This window comes from Ptychodera flava, chromosome 12 (genome assembly GCF_041260155.1).
Source record: "Ptychodera flava strain L36383 chromosome 12, AS_Pfla_20210202, whole genome shotgun sequence".
In the NCBI taxonomy this organism is placed as follows: Eukaryota; Metazoa; Hemichordata; class Enteropneusta; family Ptychoderidae; genus Ptychodera; species Ptychodera flava.
The window spans coordinates 20,197,499-20,221,824 of NC_091939.1; the positions used below are offsets into that span (position 1 = coordinate 20,197,499).

General features: G+C 35.7%; 2 protein-coding genes across 3 annotated transcripts; one reads left to right on the top strand and one right to left on the bottom strand.

Moving 5' to 3' along the window:
- Positions 1-1,806: 1,806 nt before the first annotated feature.
- LOC139145348 (sin3 histone deacetylase corepressor complex component SDS3-like) lies at positions 1,807-17,557 on the bottom strand. Of its 2 annotated transcripts, none has more exons than XM_070716454.1 (11): positions 17,320-17,557; positions 16,436-16,502; positions 15,858-16,005; positions 15,268-15,327; positions 13,988-14,084; positions 8,334-8,429; positions 7,846-7,907; positions 7,192-7,239; positions 6,201-6,228; positions 5,390-5,586; positions 1,807-4,253 (listed from the first exon to the last, which is right to left on the bottom strand). In XM_070716454.1, the coding sequence occupies exons 1-11, from the start codon at positions 17,429-17,431 to the stop codon at positions 4,158-4,160; spliced, it is 1,011 nt and encodes a 336-aa protein (XP_070572555.1). In that variant the 5' UTR covers positions 17,432-17,557; the 3' UTR covers positions 1,807-4,157. The 2 variants fall into 2 exon arrangements, with proteins under 2 accessions (XP_070572555.1, XP_070572556.1); XM_070716455.1 differs by having other exon boundaries at positions 7,201-7,239; positions 17,320-17,488.
- Positions 17,558-17,772: 215 nt separating this feature from the next.
- On the top strand, positions 17,773-22,652 carry LOC139145349 (derlin-2-like). The gene is made up of 6 exons (XM_070716456.1): positions 17,773-17,921; positions 18,605-18,670; positions 19,385-19,552; positions 20,418-20,613; positions 20,907-20,997; positions 21,579-22,652. The coding sequence occupies exons 1-6, from the start codon at positions 17,829-17,831 to the stop codon at positions 21,718-21,720; spliced, it is 756 nt and encodes a 251-aa protein (XP_070572557.1). The 5' UTR covers positions 17,773-17,828; the 3' UTR covers positions 21,721-22,652.
- Positions 22,653-24,326: the final 1,674 nt, after the last annotated feature.

A 24,326-nucleotide genomic window follows, 5' to 3' on the forward strand; every position in this document is an offset into this window, starting at 1 on the left:
CTAGCTGCATGTAACTCTATGGCAGTTGGAATATGATAGCAGAGTGTGTTACTGCATGAGATCATAATCTGCTAATTAACATACTTTGAAATACCAGGACAACACTGTTTTAGTCATATAACTGCAGAAAACTACAATGATGTCATTGATGCAAGGGGTTTCTGCCAAAGCTGCCACGCAAAGTAGTGAAGTTATGTCCTACTGTTCATATCCAAGCCAGTATCATCAATAGGAATCAGTCAAACAGGCAGAGACATATGACAAAAATATGTCAGATGATTGTCATTAGATTTTAAAATATTTTCTAGTTCTCGGTTTTCAATCAGTTTAGTTTAATGATGGAAAGCATGTACATGTTCAACGATATTTAAACCTCAAAACTATTGTAAAGTCATTTCATTGACACCAGTATATTTTCAAACTTCTAAAAATTTCAGTTTTTGAGTCTTTCCTGTAATTCTTTGAAATTCCTGTTATGAAGCTCTACACAAATGCATTGAATTTTACAGCTGAAACTCAAAAAGTTGTGAAGGACAACACTTGAATCAGTGATGAACCAAACTAACATACAGGGCATTCTAATTGACAAGATGTGCTTTGATGTTGTTTGCCTCCAAATTATGCAGAGTTTGAAAGGCCCCTATTTCTGGTATGTGGGGTTTCATCACTGTTTTGCTGCTATAAGAAAATATTCTAAAGAAACACCAAATCTGCTGCCTCTAACAGGTATTATTTAAATGGAGAATGCTCTAAAAGGGAGTGCAGCATGACTGTCATGCCGAGCAATTTACGAATCACCATAATCCTAGGTTGTCCAGTTGTTTCACAAAGCTATGGATGCCGCCCCAAGAGAACTCATTGCTTACACAATGCAATATTGAGCCCAGTGCTCAGGTACATCTGAAGTGCATTCTAGAATAAAACACAAAAGGATTTGTATTGTCTACAGCTGACCAAAATGAGTTCTTCAGAGTGTCTGTAAAGTGGTGATGGATATTGTTTTAAACACTTATTTTGCGCTCTCTCAAGCCCTTACAGATTTTTTGAAATGCAACCCTATATGTCAGAATGTAATTTGTTGGTGACAAGTGGTGGAGCAGGGATGACTGAGACTTGCTGGTCCAAAAATAGTTTAACATAATCCGTTTTGTAGGTTACACACTCTATCAAACTTAATCAATGTGTGGTTCGAAGAGGAGAGTCAGTCCAACTTCAACTATCAGTCTATAACTCTTCAGAGGAAGATGGAAGAACACCTCATTCTGTACCTGAATCTTAATGTACCTAGAACATGATGACATTTGCATTGATCCCATTGACTTTTAAACCACCTTGAGTTGATGAACTTTTCTTCACTTTCAAGGATTGCAGTCTCCAGAGATTTGTTTTCAGGGAAGCAGTGTGCAAGGGTAACAGCTAATTCATTCCTTTTGCTTGAAGAGTGTCCATGAATAGACATGTATGGATAATGTACTACCAGTACTTACATCACTTGCAGAACAGTGTCAGTTCTTGGTCTCTTTTAACAACACAGAAAACTAACACATTTTCCTGAACACTGTTGCAGTCATTATGAATGACTTTGGGAGAAGCTGGCGAAAATACTATGATCTGTGTAATACAATGACCTGACACTGGTTAATGATATTATGGCTTCACCTGTGGGGTAGTATATGTAGTTGAACTGAAGTCAGTGAGATGGAAGGGCAGAGTTGTCACTTCTGTATACTTGGTATTGTAAGATTGGCCTTCAACTTGAAGAAAAGTAGGAAGTGTAGGAACACAACACACAAGAACAAAGGCAGATTCTTGGCTTCTTTACTAATTTACACTTTAATATGTTTAAACTAGGTGTACAACATAGAAATGTGCATCCAACACTAGCAGTCTAGTACTTTGACTCCATTTACAGAAAAAAAACAAAAAACAATCATCAGATGATGGATAACAACAATACTGAGATTGAATTGCAATGAAAGTATACATACTGGGAGCAAATTAAATTAGTTCAAGTCTCTTCCCTGGTCAGAACGGCAAGATCTCCTGTGTTACTTTTTAGCACAATTGTGTTTTTCAATAGAATTTACACTTGACATGATTGTACAAGTAGTGACAGTATCTGAGGCAAAGGGGTACCACGATACTGAGTTTTCAATTTTTTTGCCCGTGGAAACTTTAACCAATTCTCTTTCATAATCAAGACCTGTTATCATGGGTCACCATGCAAAGATTTGGGACTGGAGAGGATTGCCTAAAATTTACTTTTTGGAATATTGAAATTCAAAATGGCCGCTATACCTGGAGTACTACTATGAGGGAAAACCCAAAATTTTTTTTTGATTTTAACATCAACATACAATTGACACACTTCCAAATGAGTCCACAAAAAACAGCAGACTAAAAAAATATTGTACAAAATTTGAGTGTCTAAAAAACTGTCCCAAAAGCACATTCTACAACCAGTAAAGCAGAAGAGTTACGGTTCTTCTTTGACTTTTTGACCTTTTGCAGACCTGCAGAATTACCATATGGTGAAACTTGTCAACTTATGGAATGGATGGATTTTGTCATCTGATTTATCTTTTTCAGAAATGGATGGCTATTGTCATCTGATTTTAATATCTTTTTCAGTATTTCTGTTCTGTGTACTAATAACAATACCTTGTTCTGCTCCTTAAAACTATTGAAATGTTATGTATTCAGCTTGTGAAAACACAGCATGTCTATTGTATACAATGTGTATGCTGACTGGTAAATTTCACTGAACCATTGCATTACATCTTATTTTAGGGTCTATGGTACAATTCAATTGGCCATCTTCACAACCTCTGCATGACCTTTCATCCTCAGATTTTCATCAGTACGGACCTGCCAGTTGAATTAAACGTTTGCTGTGGCAACTTATCATATTTGATAAATTTTGGATCGAATTGCCAAAGGGACAAATTTTAGGAGCAAAATTTTACATTTTTCTTCAACAAGATGTAGCACCTTGAAAACCACTCAGCACCAAAAACATCAGGATGTGAGGTCATATGGGGGATCACAAGTGGCCTGTTGTCCTAATACCATAACAAACAGATAATGAATTTACCAGTTGTAGAGAACATTCAGGCAAATTTGAACAATTGTGCTTTTGCATATGGAGATTCATGTGATTCCAAAAACACTAAACACAAAAATACTGGAACTACAGCTACTATCCTTTAATATTTGAAACAATATAAACCAAATTTTGTCTTATGCCAAAGGTATGTAGAGAGATTCAAATTATTTCAGTTGAATACTTCTATGCCCCAGTCTGTCCGGTTTCTTTTCACAAAAAATAACTGACAATTTTAACATGTATGCTATTTCTTTGGGTAAGCTGCTGCACAGAACATGTTCACATTATAATTCCCAACTCGACTATTCCTTTTCCTTTGCTTGCATTTGATTTGCATTTCTTCCTGCAACATTTCTGCCTTGAAATTTTCTCTGACATTGCAAGGCCATATTGGTCATGTATTTTCATGAAAAACATCCAGCTTGAAGTGAATTCAATAACAATCTCTGATTGATATGAATAGCACACCATTGCATTCCCCTTTCTCTTTTCCTCTGTAACTACAATGAATTTTTGGATGAGATTGACCAAGGATGACAGTGATCTGAACACATCTTACAAACAAACCGGGATACAATTGGTGTATTTCACTAAAAGACAATGTTTGAACATGCAGTTATTAGAATCAGCTGTTTTGTTGCTACAGTATTTAAAACACTGTGTAAAAGTTACAATGGATATTAAATGTCTAAATTTTACATCCGACACTGCGGTCTCCTCATCATCATCTTTTGATTTTGAAATTTTCTCCAGGCAAAAAAGGCAACAACTGATGTGAACTCATTAAAAAAAGAAATCTGAAGACATAATACCTTTTGATAAGTTACATGCGAGTTTGTGATAAAGAGATCTGTTTTCATATACAATTTGAAGTCGGAAAAAAGCTTGTATACAACATCCAGTCAACACTTTAGACATAAACTACTGAAAATAAAAAAAAATCCTTCATAAAAAAAAAAACGTTCTTGGCAAAAACAAAATCTTACAGAAATACTTTTGTACAGTTGAAATTGGCAGTAAAAATGACATACACTGGGAGTACTTGAAATGGTCACGTGGTTCTTCGTTTTATCACATATTTTCCCTTCTGTAACTGTGAGACGTATATTCTTATCTTTGAATTGTCACAGGTTTTTCTTATTGATACCTACAATGAGAAGAAGCACATTTGATGTAAAAGTATGGCAACACTTCTTCTGAAGGGTATCCCTTTGCACAGTTTTATGGTCTGATTTATTGAAATTAGGGATAAAAATTGCAATTGACAGACATTTAATGTACCAGTATTCCATGCTGGATGGGTAAAAATTATGGCCAAAGGGAGTGAAATTGAAAGTCAATAAATTGTTCAGATAATGTCAATTTATACATGAGCAAAGTAGTCCATCTCTGTACTTTAACCCTAATTCTGCCATACAGTATCACTTCCCCATCAGCCATGACAGTAAAAAGCCATATTGAGCAAAAAAACATATATATTTTCACCCACTTGGCCTGGTGTGTTATAGCAACTTTAATCCGTAAAAATCATGTTTACAATCTCTATATTGTTAGGAGCCTTCAAATGTTCAATTTTTTGTTAAAATGCACCATATGGGACATGTTATGCTTCCCCAGTTTTAACCAACTTGATACATGAACTTTGCAGGATAAGGATTGACATATGAAATGTGGCAGGACAAGAATTTTTACATGAGACTATATCTATAGTGTCCTGTGTATATCAGTTTGAATGGGACAGTGCCAGACAAGATGTTGACTACTATCACCACTATCATGATCAGATTCAGAGTTAAATTTTAATTCTAATACAGTGGCCTTGCTGCACCCATTCAGCTTTAGATTACATGACCATTCTTGTAAAGTTTTGTCTAGTTTTGATATCTGCTATATCTTACATAAACTTCTGATATTTCCACAAAGCAAGGTACAAAACAGACTTTTAGAGCCCTTTCTTTACAACCCTCAGGTTCTCTGTTATACACCAGTGCGCCCTCAACGATTGGGTAAAACAAACCAATACTGACAGAGCTGGGACATCTCCAAAGGCATTTACAATTCAAGTGGGCTAAGAAGAGTGAGGCAACTCTGTAGCCAACACTGTACTGTGATTGAGATTATTGTAATGATATAAATGCATGTACACAGAATATCTTCTCTGTTTACACAAAGCATACACACAGTGTACAAAATGATATGATTTGGAAGCCAAAACATCATATTCAGCCTGACACAGAGACAGACAGACAGCAGCCCTAGGTAAACATATTAAAAGTCACTCACCTCTGATTGTCCGACAGACGCAATAGTACCGCTGACTTTGTGGCCATCTTTATTCTCGTAATAGATTGGCTGTCCCCTGTGATACCATCGCTTATCAAAGAACAACTTGCCATCCTCTATTCGGCATTCGTAGGAATGATTAGAATTATGGTTTGTGCTGTTGCCAGGTTGCAAATTCTGGTCATTTGCAGAATGGTCTGAAAGATAGAATCCAGAATGGACACTTTTCAAATACTATACAGCATTGTACATAGCATCTATGCAAGTCTTATCAAATAAACTGTTGCATAATCTTTATAATTTGTACAATCGCTAAAATTCCATTTTTTCAAGATAAAGTGCCTGGTAGCATGGGGATAAATTTTTTTCAGCATGGCAACAAAAGTTCACATAAACCATTTTAAAAAGTGCTATTGGTGCGAGTCTAATAGCTTTTGTCTGAAGTGAAATATTCACACTGAGGCATTACTGAAACATTCTAACAACTGTCTGTAAAACTGCAATTTCATTGACGTTCTTTGACTATACTGCATGAAAACTGCTAAAGCCTTGCTCTAATTACTCATAGCAGTAAAAAGCCTGGGGTCAAAACACAAATATTTGAATTGCTCGACTCAATTTTCTCCACATTTTCCTGCTATTGAAATTCACTTCAGTAACCATCATAATCTATCGATACCATGTCTATATAGAGATATTTTAATCTATGAATAAAAATGCATATTTCAAGTCAATTCAACATTATTTTACATAATTTTGAATGAAATCCAATATTGAACGAAAAATGACAAACAAGGTTATAAAATCTTACTTGCTCTTCTGGTAGAGACATGTTTTCCCTGTAAGATAGAAAAGAGCACTATTTAACTTGTCCACCCAAATTCCCTGTAAACAGGTCCACACACACCATTGATACCAATTGGGTTGGGTCAAACCAAATAGTGAGGAAAGGGTTAAACATGGCCACAACTCACTGCTATGTCAAGGAATTTCTCGGCACTCAAACAAACGACGCGACTAAGTACAAACAGCCTATGTTTCAGATTCAACAGTTTAATTTTACACGTACTCTACTATCCCGTAAGTTGGAGGGAGGGGTAAGCAAGCATTTCCATATCCATTTTAACTTGTGGAATATTTATTTTTGAGCATAAACTTGAACTCAAAGCTTACAGGGAAAGATACAAACATAGAATATTACACCAAACAATGTTCTTGACAAAGACAGGTTGCCAAGATGTTCATGGCACAAACTATTGGCTACCCATATGTTCTGCAAAATATTTTTACAGTTACAGCAACTTATGGTTGGAACTTTACATACATATGTTGGTGTAAAGTATACACATTAAACCGAGCCTTCCGTCAACAGGTACAACGCAACAACATAAAATCAAACATTTGTACAAGGACTCTTGTTTGCATGCAAGACAAGGAAAAGAGAGACCACAGTACCAAATGACATCAATACTCCTTTGTATGTCCACTTTACAAAGTATTTCTCACAAATAAATATTTCAACTTTGAATAAAGTGTAAAAAAAATACCCTGTTCATATGTTGGCTGTCTTCATCTGAAAATCATGATGATGCAAATGTTTAATCTCAAATGATCTGTCAGCACCACACTCAATTATTTTTGCAGACATATGAATCAAGTCCTACAGTAAACTAACAGCAATGAAGACACATGAGTGAAAACTGTAGATGTCTGACAAACCTCCATACATGCACATGGTTTTTAAAAATGGTTAAAAATCACCCTGCAGTTTGGCGGTCCTTTTCCTCTGGACCAAAACTTACAATTCTCACCTGTGCGTCCTTCATGTTCTTCAGGCTCTTCAAAATTTTCTAGAATGAAATGAGGGAGTTTGTGAAAAACTTGCAACATTGGATGATTTCCTAACTATACAGCAATGAGAAGCAACTGGACACTGCATCTGTTTTGAACTGATAGGCTGACTGACAAATGAGATAACCAGTTCTGTTGATTCGCATATACCAGATTTCGTAACTCGTAAAAATTCTCTAAATGCAGGGCAAAAACTAGGCATTAAAAATCTGCCAGTTCTATGGTATTATATTGGTCTTCAAAAATACTGAGCTGTAGCACTGATGTGACCATTTTTGTATTCCTTTTGGAAAGTTCAAAGCAATTTCACAGATTCTTTTTTTTTAGCTTTTCTAGATATCCAGCACTGCTTGACCAACACTTAGTGTGTATCTGTGATTGGTAAGCGGCCAAAGACATCACAGAAGAGATTTCTACAAACATCCTACTGAAATCACACAAATTTCCTAAAAATAATACTAGAGCATCAGAAATGTTTGAAACCTTTCTTGCTGAGATGCAGTTTGGATAAGAGTCATGAACCTTTGTTTAACTCACATCTCAATAATAAGAAGCAATGTATGGGTTTCATGAGCATTGTGTTAAGTATACGAAAATCAACTAACCTTGTTCAACACTTTCAAATCATCCATGATTTCATCTTCAGTTAGGAGGAAGTTTAGATGAGGTGAGACTTTTAAGGAAATACTGCCAGCGCAATTAAAAAAATTTCAAAGTAATGCAGTGAAACTGTGACATGTATGATCAACTTATACAGGTTCAGAAATATTCAATAAATTATTGAGTTCCATGGCTTCTGTGAGAAGAAAATGGCATAAATGTAGAACAAAATATTCCAAAGATTCTACAACCAGTAAACGTTTCACAACGGTCACCATATACATATCAATAGCCAGATGAAAATACAAACTCTAGCCACAGTCTTTTTTATTTAGATGGAAAAAAGACAAACTGATTTCACTATATAGCCAGATGAAAATACAAACTCTAGCCACAGTCTTTATTATTTAGATGGAAAAAAGACAAACTGATTTCACTATAAAATTGTGCAAAGTAAACATTTTTTTTTCAAATTCCAGGTTTAAAAGGATATCTGGAGAGGGTTTCCGCCTCTTCTCCGGCAAGGGTATCGGCTCATTTGGTCTCCGCCTAAGTTTCCGAGTTGCTACTGGCTTTACTTCCATGGAATCTGAAAAACACATGTACAATACATTTGTACTTATAATTGCTTGAAAGAAAAGCACTAGTGAAAATGTGCAACCTTCCAGAAAAGTACTGATGAAAGTGTGCAACTTTCCATGTCTGAATGAATGGGAAATATATGGAAAATTTCATGAATAATCTGATGATATGTAATAGTAAAGAACCGGTGGAAACTAAAAATTTCCTCTTTGCTGAAACATTTGATCTTCAAAGATAAAGTATATGAAAGAAATTAGTCAAATCAATTTTTCATGTATCAAATACCTAGGATGAAATTGTACAAATTATCAGAAATTAATGTTGAAATTGTCTCCTCAGCCTCCAATAGAATCAACATTTTCAACTATGAAAACATTCCATTGAGTAATTTTCCTTATTTCACCATCGTCATGTTGATTTCATAAAAATAGCGCCAATGGCACTTGATCACAACTGGCACATTGTAAAACTACTCTATCTCTGGGTGCACCTGTACATTAAATACTAAATGGGTAGGTGCTGCGGCTGTGGAGTTTTTGCAGCACACACACCCGCACAATCATATCATATACATACAGACAAACTCAAAGACAGGCAATCTCAAACCTATAAGAAGAGTTTTCACAGGCGCATATACTCTTGGCCATATGGGAGTTTGAATGGGTTAGCTCTACATACTGACATAGAGGAGAGGTTGTTGATTGTGCCTGCACTTCAAATGTTAAAGAATAGCCACCTGGTATTTGTAGCTGACAGCTGGGGAAAAGTGACATGGACAAGTATGATTTTAACTGTAAACAAATTTTATTCAATATATAAACACTGAACAATCAAGCAGGCAATATATTGTAAATGGTTGTTGATGGTAGAAATGTAATGAGTAAATAAAATATACTGTAATGGTAGTAAGTGTAAAGTAAATATCGAAGCTAAATAAAATACTAACAAAAATGCAAATGTACTCTGATTGTAATGGAAAATGATTATAAAAATTGTAGAGTAATCCAAGGGTTAAGTAATCTAAGCGGCTAAAGTCATCACGCTAAGCAAACTTGCGGCAAATGTAAGGATATGCAAATGATGATAAAGTTACAAACTGTAGATACATTGAAAGGGGAAGTTCACCAAGGATGATTTTACATATGTTCAGGAAGTTTCATTTTAGGGCTTCATCAAGTCCATGTAATTTGAAGCATGGAAAAAAAGCTTCAAGCTTGGGAGCTTGCAACATATGATATGGAAAGGACATCTTCTGGTGTGTATGGCATTGTCCAGTCACCCAGGCTCAAACCAGGCTGTGCGTATTTACATAACTATTGTTGATACTGAGTATCCTTGCATAAACGATGAATCCCATATAATAAATTGTCCACTGTCAAATTTCTCACTTGTTAGTAGTAAACAGCAGCACAGAATCTGACAGTGGACAGTTCATCATAAGTGATTCATTGTTTGCAAAGGATACTCAGTCTCAACAATAGTTATGTAAATATCCACAGCCTGGTTGATCATAGGTGAGTGGACAATGCCATACCAATCGGAAGATGGCTCTTCCATATTATGTGATGGAAGCTCCAAGCCTGGAGCTTTTTGCCATGATTCAAATTACATGGAGTTGATGAAGCCCTAAAACCGAAGTTACTGTATTATTTATTGGTTTTGTAAAAACTTGTGTGAGTTATAAATGGCAAAAATAGCTTTTGCGAGGTGACTGATCACAAAGGTATATATTTGACCCTTTTGATGCCATAATGCCATGGATTTATGAAGACAGTGTGTGGTAGGTCATCGAACATGAGCAGGTCATTAACAAATTTATCATTCAGTTTTAAATCTGTAATGATGGAAATATATAGTTCATCTCCCGGGTGCAGAATTTATCTAAATCTGCTCTTGTCATAAGGTGCCTCTGTAATGACATACAAAGGGAAATTAATGCATTGCATGTGCACTGTTTGCCTCTGGATCCAATACTAAATTGTGTACTTCCTTGATGTGTACTACCACGTACCAGAATTTAATATAGTTTAAAATGTTTGTTGCTGCTATCAACTACACTTTGCTGTTATTATTATTTAATACTGCTAACATATGTACTTCTATTGTCTCCATTTTTATCTGGACACAAATTACTTTGTTGGTTAACATGGTACAAGTTACTTTGTTCACCCTTGTTGGTTACATCAGTTACATGTTTGTTGGTACTATTACTTTGTTGGTTGTTACAGGTGTCACTTTCAAGTGTACTTTCTTTGGTTACATTTAAATTATGACATAGGTTACTTTGATTTACATGATACAGGTTACTATGTTTGCTTTCTTGACTGTACTTTTATTTGTCATATCATGAGTAGTATGTTGAGCCACAATGTTACTTGTATTTTCATTGGTTTCATTGCACAAGGTCCATTCATGGTCTTTTGATGTAGCAAACTTTGTAGCTTGAGCACTATCCTGTAGAGAGACAAGAAAAAAATTATTCAGTTTATAATAATCAATAAGCATTCAACAATGAAAGTTTACAATTATACTTGTAATCATTAAATAGACATTACATCTATAAATGTACAAAAGTGAAAAATTATGGAAAAAACATCTAAAGAAATATATATCAGCAAAACATGACCATTAAAGTGCTTGACATTTACACTTATCAAATGAAAAGTTAAACCACAATGATGAATATCCTTTCAAATTCAAAAATTTTTCAAACACTTATGATCTCAAGTGTAGCAAGAGCTTTCTCGGCATTCAGGAGTTCCTAATTTTACGGATCACAATGTTTTGTATGTTGTTCATGATAGTTTTACATAGTTTTTAGAAATATTGTTTAGTTTTTATTACATTAATTATCTGTATTTTTATGACATTAAAGGGATAGAAATATTTTCATTTCTGGTGGTAAACTTTTGCCACAAGAAATAATTAGGTGGCAATTCTAAAAATCTGGTAGCAATATGAATTATTACTGGTAGCAATATGAATATATTACCACAGATACAGAATACTTCTGCAGCATTCAGTCAGTGTTCACAGTATGACAACTTATCATACATATACACTACAAGCTCCTCAAATTATGTGCCACATTTATGCAGTCTTTAAGTCATGAAGTCAAATTTTGTTAGCCACACAAATACAAATTTTCCTTGCAGAAGAAAGCATTCGGTAGCATAGTGGCAGTGTACCGGTAGATACAAGTATTGTGGTGTTGTGTCATAGTTGTGATCAAGCAGGCTCAATAACATCTTCAGCATAAGTATTTTTCTTGAGACAAAAAGGGTTAGGCCAAAATCCTTTAAAACAAGACACAATGATATTGTTCAATTCAAATGTTTTAAGAGTAATAATAGTTTTAATGATAATGATAACATTGTAGCCCAGGAACATTTTCATTTGATATTTTGATATGATCAAGAAATGTCTGGTGATGTTCACTATTACATCATTAAAATGGAGGAATCTGCTGAAATATTAAAATCATTCAGAATCACATCATTTCTTGCAAAAGTTAAAGCAGTTTGAAATAGTCCAAATGGATAATTTTAATTGTTTTACTTTTGAATTGTTGCTTTGATGTTAAGTAACCATGCAAAAATTGCAGCTCTAAAAAAAGATTTGAAATGGATATGCTTACTGCAACTACTGTTGACAATTTCCCTTTGCCATAACTGTTAATAAAATTTAATTTAAAACTGTCAGTCAAGCTAAATGCCATTTAGTTGGAAAGCACCAAGAAATTATACCTATTACCATAAGATTGTACCTATTGGACCTCCCTAGGTGGTTTCTTTTGAACCATAATTGGTACTTAAGGGTCACATAAGATGACCCAGATTTGACCTTTCAGAAAACCTCAAGTTTTTCTCCTTTTTCCTTGTATTATGACTCTGTTTGTGAAAGTTTCCTTTGAAATAATGGTTTTTACTATCAAACTGACTAATTGCAGGCCAAATTTTGATAAAAGCAAGGTAGGTAAAACTTGGACTAAAAGGACGACCGGTACGCGGGACTAGAGGCAAAGCCAAGCCCAGCTCAGTCAGTGTATTCCATGGTCGTTACTAGTACGTCCATGATTTATTGTAGCACAGTATCGAACAGCAACAATGTTTGCTTCACGTACCAGGGAATTTGTAACTTTGTAGAAAGGAGAGTAAAGTGTTTCAATACATAGCAACTTTGTAGGAAGGAGGGTAAATTGTTTCAACACCTTACAACATTTTATTATAGCTATAGTTTTCTGTTGGGGAGGCATCGTGACATGATTTCATGAGAAGAAAAAACATATAGTATGCAAAGACGTCAATATTTTGCCATTTGTAATTAAAGTGTATACGTTGTCTACACGTCACCCACGGTCCCTATCAAGCCGCAACTCAAAGTGATAAGTTTCTCTTGCATAGTATCAATATCATTTTGATGAGGCGGCCTGCAGAAGGAGACTTCAGCATGCAGCATTTCACTGAAAACAGCCCTTTGAGAGAATGGTTACACTCAACGCAACATTTACGCACGGTCCCTCAGTGATTTATGCAAATAAACTTAAAACTATTCACGACCACAACCTCACCTATCGCTCTCATCCTATCGTGACGTCATATATATAACAACAATCATGCCCCACAGTCTTCTCTATCGCACAATACACGAACAAAATGTCACCAAGCTTCTTTCCAATATAAATAATGATAATTTATACCATACCTTTGTCTTGACCTACGGTAGTGTCTTTGTTCTTGATTTCGATATCAAAGCCAAGAGTCCTTTGTTCTCTCACTGAACGGGTTGATCACACCATACACGTTTTGATCCACATGCACACACAAAAAGAAGTTCCGTAATAGCCCATTCCGGCCATTTTCAAACCACACTGTTGTCAGTGGGGTAAACAATATTCGCAACAATCACATTTCCAGGCTAATAGACTATGTTTTACGAAATCACACGTTCTTATCACAAAATAAAACTATCTTTGTCTTTAAATCAATGCGCCAGTAAACAGGTCCAGCAGCTAGTTATGTCATCAAGTCGGGTAATAAATGTTAAGGGTCTTAACAAAAGTGAGAAATCTAAAACATTAAATATGTTGTTTTTTATCAATTTTATCACCAAAAGTTCATGAAAATCTCTGATACTCTGAATCAGCCATCCTGCATATTTCTAACATTCATCAAACCCTCATTTCTGTTCCACAACTCATAAAACAGTCCACAATGCAGGATTGGTTGTACATTCCAAAACTACATATATGAAAGACCCCTAAAATCAATTAGTTAAAAAGGGGGGTTAGAAATTTCGCAAAACTATCTAACCGCCACTCCGTTTGGCTCCATTTTTCCGAATTGGAACCTTGAAACCAGTCTGAATATCTGTACCAAATATCAACGCAGTCTGTTCAGCGGTTTTTGACTTTTTGTCGTTTACGGAAATGGACGACATCTTTCACCGGTTGAAACTACCACTATATCACAACTTCCAGTTGTGATAATAAATGAATTACAAAGCTATCAGGAATGAAGTAAGATATCTAAAAGAAAATTGATTTGAATGCAGTAAGTACTATACCTCCAGTGAGTTCCATTGTGTGCCTTTCACTCTCGATGGCTCGTTTCTTTTCTTCCAATTCAGCAATCAGGTTTTCCTTCAATTCAACTTTCTTATCCTGAAATCAGGAAGAGCAATCAGTTTAAGGTAGTACGTGCCTTGAAATTGAAATACTTTAACTTTTGCTCAAACTTTCTGTATAGAAACAATTCCCTTTGGAATCAAGAATAGAATCAAGAATAAAATCACGAATCACCATGCAAAAATTTGGTATTAGTGAAACATATAACCAAATATTTATTGACTCTTGAAATTCAAGATGGCCGACATCCCAGTGTTAACTCTATGGGGAAAATTAAATTTTTGAATTTCACGAAATAAGAGGGTGAAAATTTTAGTTACTTCATGAGCTTCTACAAGAGCCCTACAAATGTTGGACCCAAACAGTAATGTAAAAGTTTGAGAGGCAGAGAATGTGTCTGTAAGGCACATTCTACCTTGAATTTCACTTAAGGTAGAATGCACCTTGGGGACAGACATTCGGACTCTCAAACTTTTACAATTCTCTTCTGATATACCACATGTGGGGGTTCATTTTAGAGCTCTTGGTGAAAGAAAACTTTTCAACTGCTTAGCTTTTCGAAATTCGAATTTTTTTATTTTTCTCCATAAGGATGGTGGCCATTTTGAATTCCTAATATCGGTAAATCTTGGGTAATTTGTTTCTCTGGTACCAAAATTTGCACGGTGACCCCTTATTTTTATTCTTGATTTTGAAAGAGAATGAATTGAAAGATCAGTTGAGGAAAGTTAGAGCAAAAGTTTAAGTCTTTCACTTTCGAGGTGCATACTACCTTAAATTAGAAATTTGGAATATGCTGGGACAATCATATTAACAATTCTAACAATTGAGTCACATTTTTCCGGGCCATTACAAAGTCTGTAGAGCTATGTACAGAAGAGAGAATGAGCTAACTATATCTGTTTAAGTCTTTAAACATTCAAGGGGTAAAGATGGCTAATAATCCCTGCATGATGTCATAGGTCACCTGGTGATCAGAGTTCAAAAGGTAAAACATCACCACAAACAACAATGTGGCCTTAAATCCTGAAGTCTATCTACCTTTCAGAATTCATCCCTTCATAATTCAAATCATTACCATTATAGATACATGAAATATACTTCAATATGCTTAAATCCAAATTTGATGATGAAACATGTAACACTGAGCAAATCATCATTGAATTGAAAATTCTTGTTTTTCGATCAAAAACAACAAGTGACACAGCTTCTATCATACCTCAAAATCTTTGACAGACATCTTTTTTTCTTTGATGTACTCCCGTTCAACAAATTCCAACTGAAAATAAAAATCAGACAAAGTGAAAAAGCTTTCAAAAACATTTTACCATAAATGGTTCTATCTACCGGCCAGACTCCATTCTATATTGTGCACTCACTACTATACCTAATATGGGATAAAGGTTGGCCCTACAATTAGAACATAACATAGTGGAAGGTGAAATATCTTGAAACAGTCACTGAATTTCAGATGCTGTAATTTTAATACTGTACAAGGCAGGCAACATCTTTTAATTGACATGTTATGTAATTGACAACAGGTGGGTAGAGTCAACCCTGTCTGTCATTTTGAATCAATAATCTACAGTGACTGGTAATGCAGTGACTATTGAAGTCAATCTCAATGATGTTTTCATTTTATTACAGTACATACAATATCAATGTCAAAGCTGGAGAATAGATCAAACACAATTCACAAAGATTTTATTAAACTAGTACTACTAGTTAATGGAGTCTGATATTTTACCACATTTAAAAAAGACTGTAAAGTCCTCAGAAAGAGGAACTTGTAAATAAAATTGATCTTACCTCAAACATTCTAGCTGCCTCACATATGCGTATCCTGTCCTTGTACTGCTGTTCTAATTTCTTCAGTTTTTTGTTGAGTTCTACATGAGAACCGTCCTGTAGCTGTTGCAGCTGCCTCTTCAGCTGTCCCAACTTTTCTTGGTAGGCTCTTAAAAGATAAATTATTCAGGAGTTGATGGTGATCATAGTACATTCCTCAGTGATCCTTCAAAATTTACTGATGAAAACTAAACTTGGAATACATGGCCTAAAGGTGATTGGCTGTCTATGTATGCTAGTCAATCTTGGCTCTACTATAGTCCTGGGAACTTTGACCTGTACCACTGTGTATCACACCTTTTTTGTAGTTACCTGCCATCTCAGGATAGTAATGATTAATGTTTTTGCTAAGGTTGGGGAACATTAGTAAATGACTTGGATACCCCGGTAACATCTCTGATGTCCCCTAATCTGATTGCATTGACATACAATGGGGGAACCTGGTAAAATTGACAGGGGAGCCCCAAAACATTTACCAACATATCACCCTTAACAAAAGCGATGATGATGGTTGGTAAACAGAACATCCAAATACTTACTGCTCTTTCATGACGGTAAACTCTTCCTCTAATTTTGCCACATCAGTTTCACTTGCATCTTCTGTATCTGTTGAATAATTAGAATGTAATTGTCAAAATAATTACATGTTAGAATTGTTATGAATCTAATTCTTGGTTATACATGGATATGGAACACAGAAGGGGAAGCTTTTGATTTTAAATTACAAAATTACAGCAACAATCTGGTGTTGCATTGTAACACATTGATATTGCTCAATATTTTCACTGTATTTCATTTCTGTGTGATTATTTTTTCTAATAGGGAATATATGTTTGAAATCAAACCTTTCGAAATTTCAGAAACGTTGAGGGCTTTTTTCCCAAATTGACGAAAATTTTAAAATTTGCAAGATTTCAAATTGCCCCAATGGCAATTGTGTCATTCAAAATGAAAATCCACACACTCTTGTAGTTTTCCGAGGAGTTCGATCTGCTTTGAGCTGATATGGCTGTAGGACTGCTTTAAAATGTTAAAACAGTATTATTAACTTGAAATCATGCATACCCCGTACACTGCACGTACAATGTGTACAATACTGCTACATGAACGTGTTGAACATGTTCGCACGAAAAGACAACGCGGTACACTGCAATCTGTGGCCACTAAAATCAAACCTGACCTGCAAACTTTCAAAAGACCACGGAGCATTCCTTGTTTACAGGAACGGCCATTTCGCATGACAGTAGATAAAATGTCGACAAATTCACACAGCAAATATCGTAAACTTGATTTGTGCACACTTCATACTATCGACCATGGAATACCCCGAATAGTGAATGCAGCGCTCGTGGGCTTCATGGGGTTGCTGACTTCGGACAGACAATTCCAATCCTGTGCAGTGAACAACAACAGTTAAGATTACCTTCGTCAGACTGCCTAGGACTACCGTAGCTCCTACTGCCTTCATCTTCGGAAACCTCTTCGTTGAAATTGCTGCTGCTCGCGCCAGGTGAGTAATACGGCGACGCCGCCATAGCTGAATCTACCTCTGTAGAAAAACTGATTTTCAATGACAACAAAGCTGGCCCGACGGACTGCCTAACTCATTTATTTGTTGTTAAATGACAGGTTGTTGTTATTCTTGTATTCGATATTCAAAGAAAGTAAATGCTTGCAATGATGCTAAAAATGAGAAATGATCTTGTCCTGAACGATATCTTATATTCTTGTCAAATAAATCACTGTTATTGAAAAAAATCTCTCGGGACATGTATCAACAAAAAGTTACGGAGCGTATTTTGGAATTAAGTTAGCTGGGCCACAATACCGGAAATACTAGGTACTCCGCGAAGTAAACGGATGCAAGAAGATCTTTCCCAGGATTCCTTTCGAATATTTTTTGGCGCATGCGTATAACACTGACGTGGCAAAATGGCTTTCCAATCGTTCCAGCAGGAGTACATGCAAACCCCTCCGATAACGAGGGCATATACAACAGCATGTGTTTTAACTACACTTGCAGTGGTAAGTATAAGCAATGACAATGTATTTTGTGGAATTTTACTTTTCCGTTTGGCATTTTCCATTTACAGTGCCGCGTTTATTTTTGTGATTCCAGAACCCGGAAGCCATGCATGCCCAAAATGACATATGTGTTTGTTTATGCTGGAAGGCCTGGTCACGGTCCCTCTATCACGGGACCGTGGCCTGGTATATATTGCATGTGTGTTCAACATCACAGCAGCATGCTGGCGCCGACAGCAGAAGGCTGGACCCAAAGTGCTCAATGTTTCTAATCAACATTATCCTAGGAGTCTTGCAAGCTCAAGGCCCCTAAGCCAAAGAGAAGCCCCAGTGTTGTCATAATTATTGCAGTTTGGGCCCAGTGCTCTGTACTAGAATAACACATAGGATCTCACAGACACTGCAGTGCATGGGAATATTGTGATATAAGCATTCATATCGTTCTACCATACAGTTCAGACATACACCGTTGCACATTAAACAATTCGTACATACTGAATTTTTTGCCAAAACTTCTTAGTAAAATTGAATAGTGGGGTTTTTGAGTCCTGCCAATTTGAAACTGCAATCCTTTACTGATTTATCTAGTTCTATATTGCACATGTATGTGAATAGATTGAAAATTAAGTTGCAAGCACTATCATATATGATTCTCATCATGTTATTCTTCTCTTTTCTTTTAGCAATTGGACATCATTACCCCATTTCAACTGTACTTCAATCCAGATCTTATATTCAGCAAGTACCAGGTATAGATTTTTGGTTTCATACGCACAAACTTTCCTGAATGAAACTTTCAACCATTCTCTTACCAAATCAACAATAAAGATTGGAGTCACCATGCAAAGTTTGGAACTACCGAAATAAATTACCGAACATTTTGCAGTATTTGAAATTCAAAATGCAACACATTCCTTTGTTAAATCTATAGGGGAAAAATTAAATTTTTGATTTTCGAAAAAACTAAGACTGTGGAAGTTTTTTTTCTTCGAGAGCTTTAAAATGAGCTCCCACAAGTGGTAGATCAAAAAAGTATTGTAGAAATTTGAGAGTCCAACTATCTGTCCCTGAGGCGTGTTATACCTTCAGAAAAGCAATTTGAGCAAATAAGGTCTTTCACAATAAAAGATGCATGTGTTTATATCGACTGATAATCTATTGATATTTTGTCAGTATACAATGTATATGAATCATATCAGAAGGATGTTTACTCACACATATATTGTATGTGTATTTATTTTATGAGTTTTTTAAAAGGACAGTGCCAACAAACAGGACCTGGATATTGATATGGAAAATAATTAGATTAGAAAGACTTGAAATCAGACCTAAGTTACAATAATATGATAAATAAACCTCACAATTGTAATCATTTAATGATGAATATTTGTATTGCTGTGATATAAAAGTTCCAAAATGTTTACATTTGTTTCACTTTAATACTTTTTTCTTCTGTCTTGCAGTTATGGAGGCTGGTGACAAATTTCCTATTTTTTGGAACGATAGGCTTCAACTTTTTATTCAACATGATATTTACGTATAGATATTGCCGAATGTTGGAGGAAGGATCATTTCGCGGCCGCACAGCAGACTTTTTCTTTATGTTTCTCTTCGGTGGAACCATCATGACTGTATCCTTTATCAGAATGAAGTAAAAGCTACATTAGCTGTAGCTTTTGATGTATTTTCCTCTGTTCTAATTATTGAAATGTTTATGTAGTCAACTTCTAAAATCCTGTTACAGTGCTCATTGTTCAGCTGAACAATGCAACTTTATGTGTGCATCGAGTCTCCAGTGTTATTTTTACAACTTAACCCTAGTCATGAATAGAATTCATTTGTCAACAATTACATTATATCATGAACGCAATCCATTGTGTTTGCAGGTCTAACACATATTTCAATTTACTTTAGTCAGAAGAATAGTTAAATATACTTGTTGTCCAGAACAAAAGTAATGAAAATGTTAAAAATTGATACAGCTGTTGACCATCTAACCCTTTCACTGCCATGGTTTGATCCAACTTCTGCTGTTTTCTATGGTAAAGTTGGACCTCTGCAGAGGTAAATGGGGGAGAAAAGGTTGATATATATACATATATTCTAGAAAACATGCATCTGGGAATAACTTTTTATTACTTTTTGGGGATGGGGTAAGGGATTGATTTCTTTAAAGGTAAATCTTGAATTGGAATTAAAGTACGTTAGAACTTTTCCCAGCTTGGAATGCAGAAATCTAGCAATTTTTGATTTGTTTCAAAATATCGTATTTGAATGATGGACATTAGCTGCCTCTGATAGAAATTTGGAGAAATGTCTTTTTTGTGCCTGTTTTCAGTTAATGGTCAGATTGTGTAACATTTCATTCAATCTCGTAAGTGTAACTTTCGAAAGTCGTCAAAAATTTCAGACAAATATTTACTTTTGTGATAGAAGTGTGAAAGTATTATCAGCGGTGGTTTCATTCTTACAATGATATCCTTGACATAAATTCAGCTTATTGCATTTTTTGTCAACCTTGTGTTCCTGGGCCAGGCCTTCACGTTGATGTTGGTGTACATCTGGAGTCGGCGCAATCCTTACGTCAGGTTAAATTTCTTTGGCCTGATGAATTTTCAGGCTCCCTACCTACCTTGGGTTCTTCTAGCATTCTCACTGTTACTTGGAAACTCCATCATCGTTGATGTTATAGGTAAGTTTTGAACACGATATTCCTTGGCTTCATACTCACCAGTGTGCCCTCTAACAAACAGGATTTCAGGAAACTTTTGAATCAACTGAAAAATTTGTGAAATTTTTTTGAGTCACAATGTATAATTTCCTATTCAACTGAGAATTTCCTTGAGCCACAGAGAATATACATGAGTAATGGCGTGCCATACTCACCTAGCTCTGCTTCACTATGAAAAGAAAAAAATTCCAATACTACTCTGCTGCTTTGAATGTGCTATCATACTCATATTTGCATGTTTTGTTTTTCGTCAGGTATAGCAGTTGGTCATGTGTATTACTTCCTTGAAGATGTGTTTCCTCAGCAGCCTGGTGGTTTCAAACTCCTCAAAACACCAGGATTTCTGTAAGTTTTCGTGATCCGTCTACACTGTAAATGCGTATTTGAACTGAATATTGACAATGAGAAATAATTAATTTGCATTTATGAACAGCATGGTTGTACAGGTTGTTAGCTTTTTCAACTTACTCTCTGGCAGTGTGTTTTGAAAAGTGTTGAGTACTGTCAGAGTTTCTCGTTAGTGTAGAAGACAGTGTTGACTGGTTTCTCAGAATTTTTAAATCTCCAAAGCTGCAGCATCGGTAGGACAGATCTACGTTACTAAAATTGTATAACCATTGAAGTGATGAGAATGTTGATTTTGCGCCATCAAACTCAAAATTATTTGTGCGGCAGTCCTTTTCATGTATTAATAATTTCTGTGATGAGCGTGTGTACAATGTGGCAGCATTTAGCAAAGAAAATTGTGTTTTGTAACCGTATAAGCAATAATTACTATTTTATTGTTGTGGTGTTCAAGATTATCTATGCATCAGCTGATAGCTTTACTGGTAATTTGGTGGTAAGCTTGTCGTGGGCTGTTGCAGTAGCATGGTATATTCCCTGTCGAGTCACTAATGATCCATTATCTGTTGCTCACCTTTCAGGAAATACATATTTGACTCTCCACTCGAAGACCCAGATTATCAACCACTTCCAGAAGACGACAGGCCGGGGGGATTCCAATGGGGTCAGGGTCAAATGTTAGGGGCTCAGAACAGAGAAGATGGTCAGGGGGATGAGCAGTGACTCAGGGTTTCTCAGAAATATATAAAGAGAAGTACATATATTTATGAAATTATTGTCCAGTTCCCCTTCGTCAAGTCGTCAAGGCAGTTCAGCGTTTCTCCTCGATTTCACCTCGGATATTGAAACTCTCTCCAGTGTGCAAATGACTCCTTCAATCTATTCTGTAACTGACAATTCTTGCTGGTGAAACGCTTTCTCTGTCGCTGTCACTGTAACTTGCCATATATCTGACTTTCAGAAATATTTGATTTGCTAGTAAGTTCAATCACACCTTTATAGAGCAGAAATTGCTTTTCAGATAGTTAACCATAAAGTGTTACAGGTATGTGCGCTTTGTTGACCAGATAGTTTCAATCAGTGTCACCAAATAATAAAGTCACCTGTGTGTAGTCACATACTCACATCTGTCGCTGTGAACTGATTCCTGCTATAATAACGTATCCCCGTTCCCGTGCTTTAGTTCACTGGACATATTGAATACCAGGCATAACATAACATGAGAGCATCGTTACCTATGATTATATCAACACTGTGTTCTATAGTGCAAGGGCCAAGTATCTATAGGTTTATAGACCTTGGCAAGCAATCAGCTGCAATGCTAATGCCAGATTTGTAAATATCAAAAGCTTGCCACATCTGGATGATATTAGCTTGTGTATTTAGCATTCATATGCCCATCTGATAATGTTACTTTGATATCTTACATTGTCACAATCATGAGCAAATCAGAATTTTCATAACTCAGTGTTATCCTGATAATATGTCTACAAAACTGCAGCTTTTTTCATTGCAATATAAAATATCTAGTGACTGTGCTTATCCTGTAGCAATACCAGACTTGAATGGTATCTTTTTGTAAGTTCTCACCGTACCAGACTTTGTAACCTGTGAATGCCTTGCTTTTCAATAAAGATAAAAAAATATGTCCTTGATATTATAAGTTTTCTGTTGTGGGAGTCCGAGTGTATGATGTCATTTCATAGGATGGCAATGTCACACATTCTCCACATTTTGAGGAAAAGACTGCAGCCATCATAAAATAGCAAATGATATAATAATTGCTGGTAACTGTGAAAATCAATATAACACTAAAATCAGAGTCATGTTTAAATAATTTTGAGCATGTATAATTATTTACTAATACAGAAAAGATTATTCATTAACCCTGTAAGTCCATTGATTGTGTAAACATGTGACTATTTAAATCCCCATTAGCTGTATCTTTTTACATTTGCCACAAAAATACCATCCAATCTTCAAAGAGATGTTTTGGATTCCTGTTTATTAATCATATTGTCTTTGAAACTGTCTGCACTATTTCAATCCTATGCGATTGATTTGGAGTATGTACACATATATTTGCAGTAGTCATATTTCAGTTGCAACTCTAGAATTATTCAGTTGATAAAATCTAAGTTGTGCATTCATCATCAATTTTTGAAACATGTTCTGTGGTCACGTTTTGGTAAGCAATATAACATAAGTTCATTTAATTTAAAATCGACAGATAAAAAAAATCAAAATGACAGCTAATGGAGCTGTAAGCCCCTCCACCAACACTACAGAAAGCAAAACAAAATGTGAAATAATCTGGTGGCAAATTGGACAATTGATGTACCTTTATTCAAATGTAAAAGAATTTTTCTGAGTTTTTTTTTAGCAGAAGTGCATATCAAAGAATGTTTAAATAAATGAGAGGTTCAAAGAAAAACGATGGTCATGTACAGTGGAGTTGAAGACAAAATGACGAAAAAGACTGAAGTTTAATCAACCATGTTAATCTACAACTGTGGTCTCAAGCAGCTTATCTTTCCACCCTTGGCTGATTTGTAAGGGAAGGGTTCTTGTAGTATATAAACAAAGAGAGTGCAATTTACTACCGTAAAACTCAAGTGGTATACCGAGTCGCCCGAAACGCATCCCCAGTTAGCCTATCCTGCAAAGCTGCTATAAGTATACCGTGCACCATGCTGATGTAACAAAATGACAGAAACAGAAAAATTGGTGAGAATTTAAAACCGTCGAAAAGCCTATTTACTGGTGTGCTACACTCAGACATCAACTTCGTCTAGTCCATAGCCTTCTTCCGGTTAAACTTTAGTGCACAATTTGCCCAAAAACCTCAACGAGATTCTTCGGAAATCACGCAGAAGGAAGATACAAAAAGGAGCTGGTGAATGGACGCATATTATACGCATATGAATATGTCAAGGTTATGAGACGTAAAATTGGTAAGACCTTGCGCGTCATAGAGGATACATAGTGGTAACCATGACGACAGAAAGACAAGGACGAGTATTAGAGAGCGTGCTTCAAGGGTTTCTCAGTAGGAATGTGTTCTTCCTTGCCTACCGATTCCATCGCTGCAATCTGCGGCACCTAAGATTAGAAGGTATGAAACGTTATCCTAGTTTCTCAGACGATGTTTTTATACTGAGAAGACTTGCAAGAGTAGAGTGAACAACAGACATTTGAAAGGAACGGTGAACTGAAATGAAAGATATGAACCTTGAAACCAAATGTCGATCAAGTTGTATTTCCGAGCCAACTGTACTATAACTTTTGTCGATCCTCACATTTCAAATACAGGTTTAATAAAAAAGAAA

Bases quoted from the DNA above. Each gene is read 5' to 3' on its own strand.
- LOC139145348 (XM_070716454.1), bottom strand. From the start codon at position 17,431: ATGGCGGCGTCGCCGTATTACTCACCTGGCGCGAGCAGCAGCAATTTC. The intron at 16,006-16,435 runs GTAAGTATTTGG...TTATCTTTTAAG, and splicing joins TTTACCGTCATGAAAGAGCA to AGCCTACCAAGAAAAGTTGG. The intron at 6,229-7,191 runs GTAAGTTTTGGT...TCTATCTTACAG, and splicing joins AGGACGCACAGGTGAGAATT to GGAAAACATGTCTCTACCAG.
- LOC139145349 (XM_070716456.1), top strand. From the start codon at position 17,829: ATGGCTTTCCAATCGTTCCAGCAGGAGTACATGCAAACCCCTCCGATA. The intron at 18,671-19,384 runs GTATAGATTTTT...TCTGTCTTGCAG, and splicing joins TTATATTCAGCAAGTACCAG to TTATGGAGGCTGGTGACAAA. The intron at 19,553-20,417 runs GTATCCTTTATC...ACATAAATTCAG, and splicing joins TCGGTGGAACCATCATGACT to CTTATTGCATTTTTTGTCAA.